General features: G+C 50.1%; 1 protein-coding gene across 1 annotated transcript in view; it reads left to right on the forward strand.

Annotated features, from left to right (window-relative positions):
- The window catches only part of LOC132386024 (tax1-binding protein 1 homolog A-like), a 129,481-nt gene extending 111,992 nt beyond the window's left edge, over positions 1-17,489 (forward strand). The window contains exons 10-12 of the mRNA XM_059958306.1: positions 3,553-3,611; positions 14,610-14,650; positions 17,307-17,489. Coding sequence (XP_059814289.1) covers positions 3,553-3,611; positions 14,610-14,650; positions 17,307-17,484 — 278 coding nt within the window. The 3' untranslated portion in view covers positions 17,485-17,489. The remainder of the gene's footprint in view (positions 1-3,552; positions 3,612-14,609; positions 14,651-17,306) is intronic.
- Positions 17,490-17,828: the final 339 nt, after the last annotated feature.

The raw sequence follows: 17,828 nt of genomic DNA on the forward strand, positions 1-17,828 counted from the left end.
TCAGAAGAAAGAACATTAATCCCCATTTGGTTTACAAAGGAATACCATTCTCGTTATCAGTAAATTAGCATTCCTGCTAGTTAACAAAAGGAAACCCTTTCCCAACAGTAACAAAGAAAAAAAGAAACCCCCTTTACACGCTTCCTCCACCAAATAAAAGTCATGTCCTCATGACTACTAAATAACTCTCCACCTTTCCTGCCAACACACCGTAACCCAAGCACAAACAGTGACATCTCCTCCCCACACAGTAACCCTCACACCCTGTTCCTCAGGCGCTACTTAGGCCAACTATCTGGGAGTTCCCTAACCCTTCTGAGGCCTCCGTACCCCCTCACCTAAACCCTTCAGGCTCGGACACAACTGGGGATACCTTGGGCCCACTACCAACTCCTCTCTCAACCTCTCACTCATGCCCCAGACTGCACACAGCTAACCCTCCCCGCTACACCTGACTCAATGGGAGAAGGGCCAAAGGTCTCTTCCTCAATCGAGGGAAAGTCAGCAAAAGGCAGCATGTATCACACATCCAGCACATCATCCATCGAATCTGTATTCTTCCTCATTCCTGTGATCGGTGGCTGCTGTTTGATCTTGTCCAAACAGAAACACGTGGCCTGCACTGCTCCCGCAGTCTCTTCAGCCTCCTGTTCAGTATTCACTGCACTTCTCTCCAGCTTTTTCTTCCTCATGACTTCTTCCAGATCAACTTTCAGGTTTTGCACTTCATTTGAACTGTCGATGGTCATCTTCAGGTTCCCTTCAAGCTTCCGCTTCTCTCTTCTGAGATTCGTCTGTAATTTCTTCACCTCTGCAAACTCCCCTCTCCGGGTTCTCAGTTTGCTATTACCCTCAGTCAGACAACTTTCTTCATTCTCTCCAACTTGTAAGTCTTCCGAATGGTTCCAGATCACTTTCTCCAGTCTCTCCGTCTTCCTTTCAAACTTGATTCCGTAGAGACAGTCTCTCACGAGCTGCGACCTTCGCCAGCCCTGGCACGTGTCCAGAAAACACTTTAACTCGGTAGTTCTCAGCTGCTCCTGCAACGACCTCACTTCATATTCTCCTGAGGCAAATCCAAACACCAAGAGATCATCCACATACACCAAAACTCCAAACGCCTCCACATCCCCTATGGTCTTCCACCTGCCCCGCCGGAAGGATGCAAGGGCTCCAGATATGCCCTGTGGCATCTTTTCGGACCCGAAGACTCCTAGGGAATTTATAACGGCCGTCTTCTCCTTGTCGGCCCCACTCATCGGGATCTGGCAACATCCACTCCTCAGATCCAGCACCTTAAACCACTTCACACCACTCAGACAGGCCTTCGCCTCTCTGGCCCTCAGGGCCATATTCTGGTCACTGACAGTGCGCCTCTTCAATGCAATATAATCCACACACACGCTGCCTACATCTTCCACGGCTTCAGGGGCCAGTTGCCGCAACCTCTCTCTCTGAGGTGTCTTCAGCAGTCAACTCCCCTCCCTCGTGGTATTTCGCAGCGTCCACTAAGAGGGTCTCACCCTCAGATACTTCCCCCAGGCCGTACCACCACTGGCTCTTGTTTGAATTCGGTATCAGCCCAATGCTGCTACACACGTCCGCACAAGCAGCTCGAAACCCTGGGTGCATCGACAATGCCTCCAAACAGCGCTCACCCGCCTCCTCCGGGCAGGCTCCCAAGCGCACCAGCAGGATATTGGTTCTCTCTAGAACAGAAATGCTGCCCGTCTCAACAGGGTCCGGACACATCAGCATTAACGATTCATGAACCTCAGTCTCCTCCACTTTTGCCTCTAGGAACTCCATTTTCACTGACCAACAACCGTTGTCTGGATAATCACCGGCACTGGTACCCCGAATCTCCAGTGTCCTCAATGTTGTCAAGGGTAAATGCTTCCAATAACGGTTATGAAACAAACTGTACAGCAACTTCACCGGCGCCCCGGTGCCAAGGATGGCTTTAACTTGACTTCCATCCATCCGTAACAACACCTGTGTGCGTGGCCCCTCTAAGCCTTCAGGAATAGGGTCTGCTCCTTTCGGGAGTTCCTTGGTACATTGCTGGGAACGTGCTCCCCCAGAGACCCCAAGCCGTTCCCCCACTGGGCATCCTCTAAGTTTCCCGACACCTCTCGAATCAACGGAACAACTGATCCCCTTGACAGATCCCCTTGGCACCACAAGCAATTTATCTGCCCCCCTAGGCAAAAAGGGATACCCTAAAAACTTCCCACCAATCTCCTGCCACAGATATGATAAGCCCCCCAGCTGCGGCATTTGACTTCCAGTTGAACCACACGCATTTTCCCACACTTTCCCAGAACTGGCAGCGGTCACTTCGAGGTAATTGCGCCTGACAGTTCTAACAAAGTCACCAGCCCGCCTACTCAAACTTTCAACCCGTCCCTGTCGCTTTTCCTCAGCCAAGCACTGTCACTCACCCAACAACTGAGAGGTCCGCTCCGCCCACGTCTCCGCCCCTTTAGGGCTGGACATTATTCCAACAACCGGGCGGAGCTCACCACTGCTGAAACATCCCAACCTGTCACTCCTCACTCCCCAAACAGCACGGACAACCCACGGTCCCCCCACCATTTCGTCAGAACTAATCGGAACTCGAACAACGACCTCCAGGCTAGCAACAGCAGCCACCCCACCCAACACACACGCAGCGATAACCAGCAATTGCACACCCACAAAGGCACACCAGCTCTTCGCTGCAGACACAATTTAAAGAGGGTGATCACACAGCTTCCACAGAAATCAATCCCGGACGAGCACCTCACAATGTAACCCCCTGGGTCGCCTCAGGCTCGCTCAGCTCGTTCTCGTCTAGGGGGAGCAGCCTTCGGCCCCACCAAACTGGGTAATCAGCTGGTGTGGATGCTGTGTGATGTCCCCGCCTCACCCAAAAACAGACAGTACACCATATGCGATTAAATGAGTACAATTTATAAAGGTTACTATAACTAAGTGATTAATAACGATACAGTATATATGAAGAGAAAATTAAAGAAAAGGCGCCAAACTTATCAAAGTCCAAACCACTTCGTGCAGAACCGTTGGAGCTCAATTACTGAAGTCTTCTGGCCACCATTCGATCCCCTCCGAACTCCTCGACTCGCAGCTCAGGACCGAACTCCTCGACTCTCCAAACAGCTCAGGACCCTCCGAGTGGTCAACCAAGCACATCTAGCTTCATCCCCCCCCCCCCGGAGAATCTCCCGGCCTCGGACCCCCCTTTGGGGTCCGATCCTCACCCAGCTTACAGCATTGCGTCCTCTCTCTCGACCCCCTCGCGCCGATCTGCCCAAAAGCCCGTCAACAAAAGCTTACAGACTCAGAAGAAAGAACATTAATCTCCATTTGGTTTACAAAGGAATACCATTCTCGTTATCAGTAAATTAGCATTCCTGCTAGTTAACAAAAGGAAACCCTTTCCCAACAGTAACAAAGAAAAAAAAGAAACCCCCTTTACATGTGTGTGGGTTTCACTTCTGTCTTTCCCTTAGTTGCCCTTGACTGATCCTTTTTGCTTTCGTTCAGCAGGTGCCGCGGAACCATCAGCGGATCAATTTGTTGATCTTCAGCAAGACCTGAATGACTTGGTAAATCTTACGTTTAAACCGATTTTTGCATTTACTTCCTTCTCTGGGGAATCTTCTTGTCCCTGTGGTGATTGGCGAGGAACAGCTGTCGGAAGCTACGATTCCCCTGCTGGAAGCTCTCTTACGGTCATACAGATTCCAACCCATTTGCATCCATTTTGAGGGGACTAATACCATAAGAGAGAAATACCACGGGGTCACACTAACTGGCCTATAATTTCCTTCCTTCTGCATCCCTCTCTTCTTCAACAACAGAGTGACATTAGCAAGTGTCCAGTCTTCCAGAACCATTCCAGAATCTATTGATTCTCGAAAGATCATTACTAATGCCTCCACAAACTCTTCAGCCGCCTCTTTCGGAGCCCTGGGGTGTAGTCCATCTGGTCCAGGTGACGCACAGTATCTACCTTCAGACTTTTCATCTTCCCAAGCTCCTCCCTAGTAATGGCACCTGACACTCTTGAACTTCTAGCATATTGCTAGTGTCTTCCAAAATGAAGAACGACACACAATGCTTATTAACATAGAAACGTAGAAAACCTACAGCACAATACAGGCCCTTCGGCCCACAAAGTTGTGCTGAACATGTCCCTACCTTAGAAATTACTAGGCTTACCTATAGCCCCCTATTTTGCTAAGCTCCATGAGCCAGTCTAGAAGTCTCTTAAAAGACCCTATCGTATCCAACTCCACCACCGTTGCCGGCAGCCCATTCCACGCACTCACCACTCTCTGAGTAAAAAACTTACCCCTGTCATCTCCTCTGTGCCTACTCCCCAACACCTTAAACCTGTGCCCTCTTGTGGCAACTATTTCAGCCCTGGGAAAAAAGCCTCTGACTATCCACACGATCAATGCCTGTCATCATCTTGTACACCTCTACCAGGTCACCTCTCATCCTCCATCGCTCCAAGGAGAAAAGGCTGAGTTCACTCAACCTATTCTCATAAGGCATGCTCCCCAATCCAGGCAACATCCTTGTAAATCTCCTCTGCACCCTTTCTATGGCTTCCACATCCTTCCTGTAGTGAGGCGACCAGAACTGAGCACAGTACTCCAAGTGGGGTCTGACCAGGGTCCTATATAGCTGCAACATTACCTCTCGGCTCCTAAATTCAATTCCATGATTAATGAAGGCCAATACACCGTACTCCTTCTTAACCACAGAGTCAATCTGCGCAGCTGCTTTGAGCGTCCTGTGGACTCGGACCCCAAGATCCCTCTGATCCTCCACACTGCCAAGAGTCTTACCATTAATGCAATATTCTACCATCATATTTGACCTACCAAAATGAACCACCTCACACTTATCTGGGTTGAACTCTATCTGCCACTTCTCAGCCCAGTTTTGCATCCTATCAATGTCCCGCTGTAACCTCTGACAGCCCTCCACACTATCCACAACACCCCCAACCTTTGTGTCATCAGCAAACTTGCTAACCCATCCCTCCACTTACTCATCCAGATCATTTATAAAAATCACAAAGAGTAGGGGTCCCAGAACAGATCCCTGAGGCACTCCACTGGTCACCGACTACCATGCAGAATATGACCCATCTACAACCACTCTTTGCCTTCTGAGAACAAGCCAATTCTGGATCTACAAAGCAATGTCCCCTTGGATCCCATGCCTCCTTACTTTCTCAATAAGCCTTGCATGGGGTACCTTATCAAATACCTTGCTGAAATCCATATGCACTACATCTACTGCTCTTCCTTCATCAATGTGTTTAGTCACATCCTCAACAAATTCAATCAGGCTCATAAGGCACGACCTGCCCTTGACAAAGCCATGCTGACTACTCCTAATCATATTATACCTCTCCAAATGTACATAAATTCTGCCTCTCAGGATCTTCTCCATCAACTTACCAACCACTGAAGTAAGACTTTCTGCTCTATAATTTCCTGGGCTATCTCTACTCCCTTTCTTGAATAAAGGAACAACATCCGCAACCCTCCAATCCTCGGGAACTCCCATCCCCATTGATGATGCAAAGAACGTCGCCAGAGGCTCGGCAATCTCCTCCCTCACTTCCTAGTAGCCTGGGTACATCTCATCCAGTTCCGGTGACTTATCCAACTTGATGTTTTCCAGCACATCCTCTTCCTTAATATCTAGATGTTCAAGCTTTTCAGTCTGTTGCAAGTCATCACTGCAATCACCAAGATCCTTTTCCATAGTGAATACTGAAGTAAAGTATTCATTAAGTACCTCTGCTATTTCCTCTGGTTCCATACACACTTTCCCACTGTTACACTTGATAGGTCCTATTCGTTCACTTCTTATCCTCTTGCTCTTCACATTCTTGTAGAATGCCTTGGGTTTTTCCTTAATCCTGTCTGCCAAGGTCTTCTCATGGCCCTTTCTGGCTCTCCTAATTTCCTTCTTAAGCTCCTTCCTGTTAGCCTTATAATCTTCTAGATCTCTAACATTACCTGCTCTCTGAACCTCTTGTAAGCTTTTCTTTTCTTCTTGACTAGATTTATTACAGCCTTTGTACACCACGGTTCCTGTACCCTACCATAACTTCCCTGTCTCATTAGAACGTACCTGTACAGAACTCCACACAAATATACGCTGAATATTTGCAGATTTCTTCCGTACTTTTCCCTGTTTCCAATTAAAGCTTTCAGTTTCCTGCCTGATAGCCTCATATTTCCCCTTACTCCAATTAAATGCTTTCCTAACTTGTCTGTTCCTATCTCTCTCCAATGCTATTGTAAAGGAGATAGAATTATGATCACTATCTCCAAAATGCTCTCCCACTGAGAGATCTGACACCTGACCAGGTTAATTTCCCAATACCAGATCAAGTACAGCCTCTCCTCTTGTCAGCTTATCTACATATTGTGTCAAGAAACCTTCCTGAACCTACCTGACAAACTCCACCCCATCTAAACCCCTTGCTCTAGGGAGATGCCAATCGATATTTGGGAAATTAAAATCTCCCGTCACAACAACTCTTATTATTACACCTTTTCAGGATCTTCTTCCCTATCTACTCCTCAATATCCCTGTTACTATTGGGCAACCTATAAAAAACACCCAGTAAAGTTATTGACCCCTTTCTGTTCATAACATCCACCCACAGAGACTCTGTAAACAATCCCTCCATGGCGTCCACCTTTTCTGCAGCCGTGACACTATCACTGATCAACAGTGCCACGCCCCACCTCTTTTGCCTCCCTCCCTGCCCTTTCTGAAACATCTAAAACCCAACACTTGAAGCAACCAGTCCAGTCCCTGAGCCATCCAAGTCTCTGTAATAGCCACAACATCATATCTCCAAGTACTGATTCATGCTCTAATCTCATCCACTTTGTTCACAACACTCCTTGTGTTAAAATAGACACATCTCAAACCTTTGGTCTGAGCGTGTCCCTTCTCTATCACCTGCCTATCCTCCCTCTCACACTGTCTACAAGCTTTCTCTATTTGTGAGCCAACCTCCCCTTCCCCAGTCTCTTCAGTTCGGTTCCCACCCCCCAACAATTCTAGTTTAAACTCTCCCCAGTAGCCTTAGCAAACCTCCCCGCCAGGATATTGGTTCCCCCGGGATTCAAGTGCAACCCGTCCTTTTTGTACAGGTCACACCTGCCCCAAAAGAGGTCCCAATGATCCAGAAATCTGAATCCCTGCCCCCTGCTCCAATCCCTCATCCACGCATTTATCCTCCACCTCATCCTATTCCTATTCTCACTGTCGTGTGGTACAGGCAGTAATCCTGAGACTACTACATTTGTGGTCCTGTTTCTCAACTTCCTTCCTAACTCCCTGTAGTCTTTTTTCAGGACCGCTTCCCTTTTCCTACCTATATCATTGGTACCAATATGTACCATGGACTCTGGCACCTGGGAGGCAAACTACCATCCGAGTTTCTTTCCTGCATCCACAGAATCGCCTGTCTGACCCCCTGACTATAGAATCCCCTATCACTACTGCCTTCCTCTTCCCTTCCCTACCCTTCTGAGACATGGCCACTGCCGCTTCCCCCAGGTAGGCTGTCCCCCCCCCCCAACAGTACTCAAACAGGGGTACTTATTGTCAAGAGGTACAGCCACATGGGTACTCTCGAGAACCTGACTCCTGCCCTTCCCTCTCCTGACTGTGACCCACTTGTCTGTCTCCTGTGGCCCCGGTGTGACCACCTGCCTGTAACTCCTCTCTCTCACCTCCTCACTCTCCGACCAGACGAAGGTCATCGATCTGCATCTCCGGTTCCCTAACTCGGTCCCTCAGGAGCTGCAGCTCGACACACCTGATGCAGATATGGCCGTCCGGGAGGCTGGGAGACTCCGTGAACTTCCCCCCCCCCCCACATCTGACTCCGAGCACAGAAAACTGGCCTCACACACATACCACCTCCTTTCTGCAATTACCATAGTTACACCTACCTCGCCCCGTCCCGTTACCGCCTAAGCCTGTCGACCCAAAGCCCTACCACTCTGCTGCCTCTCACTCCACTGTCCACTCTGACAGACAGACTTAGTCTCTCATTACTACCTCTCCAGCAGTCCAATATCCACTCTCTCCTCTCTTTTACACTTTATCTATTGAAGAAAGCATTGATATCCTTTTTAATATTACTGGCTAGCTTACCATCATATTCCATCTTTTCCTCCATTGACTTTTTTAGTTGCCTTCTGTTGGTTTTTAAATGCTTCCTAATCCTCTGTCACTTCCTACAAATTCTGGCTCTATGTTCTGCCCTCTGTTTCCCATCTTGCGCGTTGGCTTTGACATGTTTGCCGCGGTTCAGTCATCTTGTCTTTGAAATACTTCTTCCGGAACCTTCTGAATTGGTTCCAGACACTCCAGCCATTGCTGCTCTGCCGTCATCCCTGCCAGTGTTCTTTTCCGATCAATTCTGGCCAGCTCCTCTCTCCTGCCTCTGTAATTCCCTTTACTCCACTGTAATACTGATACATCGGACTTCAGCTTCGCCTTTTCAGACTCTGCGGGGTGAATTTTATCATATTATGATCGTTCTCTCCTAAGTGTTCCTTTACCTTAAGCTTCCTAATCAATTCCACTTCATCGCACCACCCCCGTTGCAGATTAGTTGATCCTATAGTGGGCTCAACCACCAGCTGCTCTGAGAAGCCATCTTGTGGGCAAACTAGAAGCTTCCTCCTCTTGGGTTCCAGTACCAGCCTCGTATTTCCAACCTATCTGCATATCGTAACGTTGTCCTTTTGACATGCATTCTCTATCTCCCATTGTAATTTGTAGACCACAGACATCCTGGAGAGGATGTTTCCTATAGTGGAAGAGTCTAGGACCAGAGGACACAGATAGAGTGGATGTGGAGAGGATGTTTCCTGTAGTGGGGGAGTCTAGGACCAGAGGACACAGATAGAGTGGATGTGGAGAGGATGCTTCCTATAGTGGGGGAGTCTAGGACCAGAGGACACAGATAGAGTGGATATGGAGAGGATGTTTCCTATAGTGGGGGAGTCTAGGACCAGAGGACACAGATAGAGTGGATGTGGAGAGGATGTTTCCTATAGGGGGGGGAGTCTAGGACCAGAGGACACAGATAGATTGGATGTGGAGAGCATGTTTCCGATAGTGGGGGAGTCCAGGACCAGAGGACACAGATAGAGTGGATGTGGAGAGGATGTTTCCTATAGTGGGGGAGTCTAGGACCAGAGGACACAGATAAAGTGGATGTGGAGAGGATGTTTCCTATAGTGGGGGAGTCTAGGACCAGAGGACACAGATAGTGTGGGTGTGGAGAGGATGTTTCCTATAGTGAGGGAGTCTAGGACCAGAGGGCACAGATAGAGTGGATGTGGAGAGGATGTTTCCTATAGTGGGGGAGTCTAGGACCAGAGGACACAGATAGAGTGGATGTGGAGAGGATGTTTCCTATAGTGGAAGAGTCTAGGACCAGAGGACACAGATAAGAGTGGATGTGGAGAGGGTGCTTCCTATAGGGGGGGGAGTCTAGGACCAGAGGACACAGATAGAGTGGATGTGGAGAGGATGTTTCCTGTAGTGGGGGAGTCTAGGACCAGAGGACACAGATAGAGTGGATGTGGAGAGGATGTTTCCTATTGTGGGGGAGTCTAGGACCAGAGGACACAGATAGAGTGGATGTGGAGAGGATGTTTCCTATTGTGGGGGAGTCTAGGACCAGAGGACACAGATAGAGTGGATGTGGAGAGGATGTTTCCTATAGTGGGGGAGACTCGGAACAGAGGACACAGATAGAGTGGATGTGGAGAGGATGTTTCCTGTAGTGGAGGAGTCTAGGACCAGAGGGCACAGATAGTGGATGTGGAGAGGATGTTTCCTATAGTGTGGGAGTCTTGGACTAGAGGACACAGACAGAGTGGAGGTGGAGAGGATGTTTCCTATAGTGGGGGAGTCTAGGACCAGAGGGCACAGATAGAGTGGATGTGGAGAGGATGTTTCCTATAGTGGGGGAGTCTAGGACCAGAGGGCACAGCTAGAGTGGATGTGGAGAGGATGTTTCCTATAGTGGGGGAGTCTAGGACCAGAGGACACAGATAGAGTGGATGTGGAGAGGATGTTTCCTATAGTGGGGGTCTAGGACCAGAGGACACAGATAAAGTGGATGTGGAGAGGATGTTTCCTATAGTGGGGGAGTCTAGGACCAGAGGACACAGATAGTGTGGGTGTGGAGAGGATGTTTCCTATAGTGAGGGAGTCTAGGACCAGAGGGCACAGATAGAGTGGATGTGGAGAGGATGTTTCCTATAGTGGGGGAGTCTAGGACCAGAGGACACAGATAGAGTGGATGTGGAGAGGATGTTTCCTATAGTGGAAGAGTCTAGGACCAGAGGACACAGATAAGAGTGGATGTGGAGAGGGTGCTTCCTATAGGGGGGGGAGTCTAGGACCAGAGGACACAGATAGAGTGGATGTGGAGAGGATGTTTCCTGTAGTGGGGGAGTCTAGGACCAGAGGACACAGATAGAGTGGATGTGGAGAGGATGTTTCCTATTGTGGGGGAGTCTAGGACCAGAGGACACAGATAGAGTGGATGTGGAGAGGATGTTTCCTATTGTGGGGGAGTCTAGGACCAGAGGACACAGATAGAGTGGATGTGGAGAGGATGTTTCCTATAGTGGGGGAGACTCGGAACAGAGGACACAGATAGAGTGGATGTGGAGAGGATGTTTCCTGTAGTGGAGGAGTCTAGGACCAGAGGGCACAGATAGTGGATGTGGAGAGGATGTTTCCTATAGTGTGGGAGTCTTGGACTAGAGGACACAGACAGAGTGGAGGTGGAGAGGATGTTTCCTATAGTGGGGGAGTCTAGGACCAGAGGGCACAGATAGAGTGGATGTGGAGAGGATGTTTCCTATAGTGGGGGAGTCTAGGACCAGAGGGCACAGCTAGAGTGGATGTGGAGAGGATGTTTCCTATAGTGGGGGAGTCTAGGACCAGAGGACACAGATAGAGTGGATGTGGAGAGGATGTTTCCTATAGGGGAGTCTAGGACCAGAGGGCACAGATAGTGGATGTGGAGAGGATGTTTCCTATAGTGGGGGAGCCTAGGACCAGAGGACACAGATAGAGTGGATGTGGAGAGGATGTTTCCTATAGTGTGGGAGTCTAGGACCAGAGCACACAGATAGAGTGGAGGTGGAGAGGATGTTTCCTATAGTGGGGGAGCCTAGGACCAGAGGACACAGATAGAGTGGATGTGGAGAGGATGTTTCCTATAGTGGGGGAGTCTAGAACCAGAGGGCACAGACAGAGTGGATGTGGAGAGGATGTTTCCTATAGTGGGGGAGTCTAGGACCAGAGGACACAGATAGAGTGGATGTGGAGAGAATCTTTCCTGTGGTGGAAGAGTCCCAAGACCAGGACCAGAGGGCACAGCCTCAGAATAGTGGGACGTCCATTTAAAACAGAGGTGAGGAGGAATTTCTTCAGCCAGTGGGTGGGAATCTGTGGAATTCGTTGCCGCGGACCAGCTGCGGAGGCCAAGTCACTGAGTATATCGAAAACGGGCTGATAGAGTCTTGATTAATCAGGGCATGAAGGGTTACAGGGAGAAGGCAGGAGACCAGGTCTGAGAGAGATCAGCCATGATAGAATGGCAGAACAGAGTCAATGGGAGAAATGGCCGAAATTTGCTCTTGCGTCTTATGGTCTGAGGATGTAATGCTGACGCTTTGTAAGACCATAGGAGCAGAATTAGGCCATTCAGCCCATCGTGTCTGCTCCACCTTTCCATCATGGCTGATTTATTATCCCTCTCAATCCCTTCCTTCTGCCTTCTCCCTGTAACCTTTGATGCCCTAGTTACTCAGGAACCCATCAACCTCCGCTTTAAATATACCCAATGACTTGGCCTCCACATCCTGTCTGTGGCAATGGATTCCACAGATTCTGGCTGAAGAAATTCCTCCTCATCTCTATTATTCCTTGCTCGCGGCGGGTGAGGACCAGGATACAAGAGCAAGGGTGTATTGCTGGCGTTGGACAGGCTGTATTTGGAGCAGTACGAGTGGTTCTGGGCCCCCTGTCGAAGAAGGGGGATGCTGGCGTTGGAGAGGGTCCAGAGGAGGTTTACAAGAATGAACCCCGTTACGAAAGGGGTCACGTATGCGGATTGTTTGCTGGCCCTGGGGCCTGTACGCTCTGCAGTTTCAGAGATCTCATTGAAGCTACCGAATTTTGAAAGACCTGTGTAGAAAGGATTTGTGGGGGGGGGGGGCCCAGGGTGGGGAAGTATAAGATGAGCGGGCACAGTCTCAGAATACAAGGACGTCCCTTTTGAAGGGCGATGAGGAGAAATCTCTTTAGCCAGAGAGTGGTCATTGGGTATATTTAAAGCGGAGGTTGATAGGTTCAGAATCAGGTTTAGTATCACTGAAATACGTGGTGAAAGTTGTTGTTGTGCACGTTGCAGTACATTCAAAACCTGTTCCTGAATCGTTGAGTGTGTGTCTTCAGGCTCCTGTACCTCCTCCCTGATGGCAGAGGGGAAGAAGTTGTTCCTGAATCACTGCGTGTGTGTCTTCAGGCTCCTGTACCTCCTCCCTGATGGCAGAGGGGAAGAAGCTGGTCCTGAATCGCTGAATGTGTGCCTTCAGGCTCCTGTACCTCCTCCCTGATGGCAGAGGGGAAGAAGCTATTCCTGAATCGCTGACTGTGTGCCTTCAGGCTCCTGTACCTCCTTTCTGATGGCAGAGGGGAAGAAGCTGTTCCTGAATCGTTGAATGTGTGTCTTCAGGCTCCTGTACCTCCTTTCTGATGGCAGAGGGGAAGAAGCTATTCCTGAATCGCTGACTGTGTGCCTTCAGGCTCCTGTACCTCCTCCCTGATGGCAGAGGGGAAGAAGCTGTTACTGAATCGCTGAGTGTGTGTCTTCAGGCTCCTGTACCCCCTCCCTGATGGCAGAGGGGAAGAAGCTGTTCCTGAATCGTTGAGTGTGTGTCTTCAGGCTCCTGTACCTCCTCCCTGATGGCAGAGGGGAAGAAGCTGTTCCTGAATCGTTGAGTGTGTGTCTTCAGGCTCCTGTACCTCCTCCCTGATGGCAGAGGGGAAGAAGCTATTCCTGAATCGCTGACTGTGTGCCTTCAGGCTCCTGTACCTCCTTTCTGATGGCAGAGGGGAAGAAGCTGTTCCTGAATCGTTGAATGTGTGTCTTCAGGCTCCTGTACCTCCTTTCTGATGGCAGAGGGGAAGAAGCTATTCCTGAATCGCTGACTGTGTGCCTTCAGGCTCCTGTACCTCCTTTCTGATGGCAGAGGGGAAGAATCTGTTCCTGAATATCTGAGTGTGTATCTTCAGGCTCCTGTACCTCCTCCCTGATGGCAGAGGGGAAGAAGCTGTTACTGAATCGCTGAGTGTGTGTCTTCAGGCTCCTGTACCCCCTCCCTGATGGCAGAGGGGAATAAGCTGTTCCTGAATCGCTGAGTGTGTGTCTTCAGGCTCCTGTACCTCCTCCCTGATGGCAGAGGGGAAGAAGCTGTTCCTGAATCATTGAGTGTGTGTCTTCAGGCTCCTGTACCTCCTCCCTGATGGCAGAGGGGAAGAAGCTGTTCCTGAATCATTGAGTGTGTGCCTTCAGGCTCCTGTACCTCCTCCCTGACGTTAGCAATGAGAAGAGGGCATGTCCTGGTTGGTGGGTGTCGTTAATGGTGGACGCTGCCTTTTTGAGGTTCCTGGTTAGTCAGGGCGCCAGAGGTTATGTGGGGGGGGGGGGTCAGAAGTCAGGAGAATGGGGTTGTGAGGGATAATTAACCATCCATGATGGAATGTCAGAACAGACTTGATGGGCTGAATGGCCTAATTTCCGTGCCTGTGTCTTGTGGTCAATTTCTCACTTTAAAGTTCGCATGCAAGTCCGGTTTGAGATTCAGCAGCTTAAATTAGGAGGGAGTTTCTTGGCCAGTTACCATATAAAAACTGTCTGAGGAATCTGAAGAGAATTAATTATCTCCAACAACAGTGCTGAAGTGGACGACAGACTCTGGGCTTCAAGTTGGGGTGGGGTAGTCCTTGGGTACATTACCCCACTCAGGCGTTTGGCACACACATGACTGAGCTATGTTGTCAGGACTCAACTGGTCTGTCCCTGCCCTGGGAGGGGTGTAATGAAGTTGAGAATCGTGGTTCCAGCTTCATTTCCCTGCTGACTCTCCACGGTCCCACTCATTCTAAGGCGAAGAGTCAGATTCCAGGCACGAACATCTCTGTAATTTCAACCACATGATTTACCCTGGGGCTTTTAAGCTTGCAGTCATTTGGTCTAATAAGCTTTTAAATTTTAGATAAACATTTGTGGTTGTGGTCTCTCTGTCTCTCTATCTCTCTCTTATCTCTCTTCCCCCCCTTCCTCTCTCCCCCCCCCTCCCTTCCTCTCTCCCTCACCCTCCCGTTGACACTGATCCCGCTGGTCTCAACCCTCTTTACACGCAGGGGCGGTCAGGGTCAGTTTGTGTGTAGAGAGCAGATGGTCAAAACGAATCTGATCATATTGGTCTTACTGTTGTATCCCTGCACAGGAGAATTTCCAGGACTTTGAAGCGGAGCTGCCCGTTACCAGGTACGAGCTCATTACTGAAACAGTCCTCTGCTTGTCAAATGGAATAAATTCACGCTCTAGAATTCTCCAAACTTAAATCTAGCCCTGCGGTGCTCTGCACATTCAGAATGTTATTGTGCTTCCTGCATATCCGTGAGTGTTCCTTATGAAACACTGGTATCCTCGACCGTGTAAGTCTAGGGAAGACAGTCTCTGGCCCCCCCCCTCCCCAAACGTGTGAGATTGAGGCGCGAGCCCGCCCCCGATGTGGGTGCTGTGCAATTCTCTACCCTGTTGCAAATGAGTGCCACAATTAAAGGAATTACATTTATGAATCTTAAGTAACGGTTCGTAAAGAATGACAAAAAGAAAATGGCCCATTCTAATCAGTCACATGTGCACAAGTCGGCGCTCATCATGAACTCCTCCGTCACTCGTGCGCCGGGCCCTCGGTCCACGTGAACGTCCGCACCGCCTTCCAAACCTCGCTCGCAATCCGTCTCGAACTGACGGGTCTCCCCGCCGGATCGTGCGCTCCCCAGCGTCTTCCCTCTCCCATCTCCTCTCGAACAAAAGCCCAAGCCCAACCTTCTTGTCCCTCACCGAGAGAAGCCTCGCGCCAATTGGATGGCACACACTCCGCATCATCCCTCATCTTCAACGATAACCCAGACAGGCTGAAAGCTGACCAGACTGACACTGCAGAGCTGCTGAATGAAATTCCTCCAGCTCAACAGCGCAGATATCAACCAGGGATTACACTTACAACACACACAAAATGCCTTTTGGAACGCTGCAGGCCAGGCAGCATCTACCGGGAGAAGCACTGTTGATGTTTTGGGCTGAGACCCTTCGTCAGGATTAACTGAAAGGAAAGATAGTAAGAGATTTGAAAGTGATGCAGAGCTGGAGATATATACTGGCTGGGTAACCTCCAACCTGATGGCATGAACATTGACTTCCCTAACTTTCGTTAATGCCCCCTCCCCTTCTTACCCCATCCCTGATATTTAGTTTGTTTTTTTTTCTCTCTCTCCGCCCATCACTCTGCCTGTTCTCCATCTCCCTCTTGTGCTTCCCCCACCCTTTCTTTCTTCCGAGGCCTCCCATCCCATGATCCTTTCCCTTCTCCAGCTCTGTATCCCTTTCACCAATCACCTTTCCAGCTCTTAGCTTCATCCCACCCCCTCCGGTCTTCTCCTATCATTTTGCATTTCCCCCTTCCCCCTCCCACTTTCAACTCTCTTACTATCTCCTTTCGGTTAGTCCTGACGAGGGGTCTCGGCCCGAAACGTCGACAGCGCTTCTTCCTATAGATGCTGCCTGGCCTGCTGTGTTCCACCAGCATTTTGTGTGTGTTGTTTAAATTCCCAGCATCTGCAGATTTCCTCGTGTTTGCGACTCTGGGGTGGTGTAGACGCAGATGCATCGGTGACATTTATGGGTCTCGTAGGTAGATATTGTCTTCAGCCCACCGACTAGGATGTTGGCCGCCGGCAGCAGCTTGCCAGAGTCCCGGGCGTCCCCCCTCCCAGGGATGAAGTCTGTAACGCTTGGCTGTCGGGGGGGTGGGTTTGCTCTCCCCCATGCTCCTCCTCTCGCGGCCTGGCTCGGCACCGTCCGCTAGAAAAATGCAGAACCTTGTGGGAACATGGCAGGTCTGGCTGCACCAACGGATTTGGAATAACGAGGCAACGTTTCTGGCCGAGACCCTCCAGCTGATGGTGGGGGGAGTGTGGTCCCCAACCTTTATTTATTCCGTGGACCCCCATGATTAATAGGGGATCCCAGGTTGGGAACCCCTGCTTCAGTAGGACCCTGATTTGAATCCTCCACCCACCCCACAATGTAAAAATCTGTCGCAGTGTACAGACATGTGAATGTATGTCTAATGGCTTGTAGAAAGAAGCTGTCCTGTACCCCGTTGGTGCTGGTTTTAATGCTGCAGTACTGTTTGCGAGACGGAAGCAGCTGAAGCAGTTTATGGTTGGGGGGGTGACTGTTGTCCCCGATGATCTCCCAGGCCTTCTTCCTGCCCCTGCTGCTGTAAATGTCCACAATGGAGGGAAGTTCACATCCACAGATGCGCTGGGCTGTCTGTGCCACTCTCCGCAGTGCCCAGTGAACCAGGTTGGTGCAGTTCCTGTACCAGGCAGTGATGCAGCCAGTCAGGATGCTCTCAATGGGGCTCCTGTAGAAAGTCTGAAGGACTTGGGGGGCCTGTATCGAACCCCTGTCAACTGCAGACCCATTGATGTTAATTGGAGTGAGCCTGTCTCCATCCCTCCTGTAATCCGCCATCTGGTCTTTTGTTTTTGGGACATTGAGGGAGGGGTTGTTATCCTGGAATTGGGGGGGGGGGGGTCAACCTCTCCTCTGTGTGATATCTCAGGACGCTACCCTGGGGGGGGCAGAGGTGAGGTTATCCTTGCCACCTGTTGGCCATCCAATGGGAAGGGTTTCAACCAGAAAAGTCAGCTCTTTATTCCTTTCCCCAGACGCTGCCTGGCTTGCCGAGTTCCTCCAGCATTTTACGTGTGGACTTCCCAGCGTCTGCAGAACCCCTTTGTGTTTATGGGGGCTATGTGGGAAGAAGGGGGTTAGGTTGATCTCGCTGGGCCGAAGGTCCTCTGCTCTGCCGTGCCACGATTGTAACAAATGCGCGATATCTTTGCAGCCAGAAGTGCCCCGTCTGCCTCTTCCCGTTCGACCCGGCCATGGAGGAGTCGGTGATGGAGCAGCACATCTCCGTGCACTTTGGTCACGATTGTCCCATTTGTGAGCAGCATTTCCCGGAGGACCAGCAGACCCAGTACGCAAGCCATGTCCAATCTCACTTCGCAGCGGCCAGCTGAGGGGCAGGGCGCACGAGTTCTGCTTTATGGACTGACTAACATTTCCGCTATTAATTTTAATTGTGTGTGTGTGTGTGTTTCATTCTGCCTGGGCAATAAAATGTAGCCTTTTGCCCTCGGGGAATATTGCACCTTCAAAGGGCTGGGTCAAGTGTTGGCCGACACCCACCTTCAAATCCATCCCCTGGCATTTACGGGAAAATCAGGAAATGAAAACAACCAAGGAGCAAAAAGAAGATGGATTTTGTAGAGTTCCCTTGCAAGTTAGCCTCTGTAGTTTGTGGAATTAGTTTAGGGTTGAGGTGGACGAAGTGATGGGGGGGTTGGGGGTAATAACTGTTCCT

This window comes from Hypanus sabinus (assembly GCF_030144855.1).
Source record: "Hypanus sabinus isolate sHypSab1 chromosome Y unlocalized genomic scaffold, sHypSab1.hap1 SUPER_Y_unloc_24, whole genome shotgun sequence".
Classification (NCBI taxonomy): domain Eukaryota; kingdom Metazoa; phylum Chordata; class Chondrichthyes; order Myliobatiformes; family Dasyatidae; genus Hypanus; species Hypanus sabinus.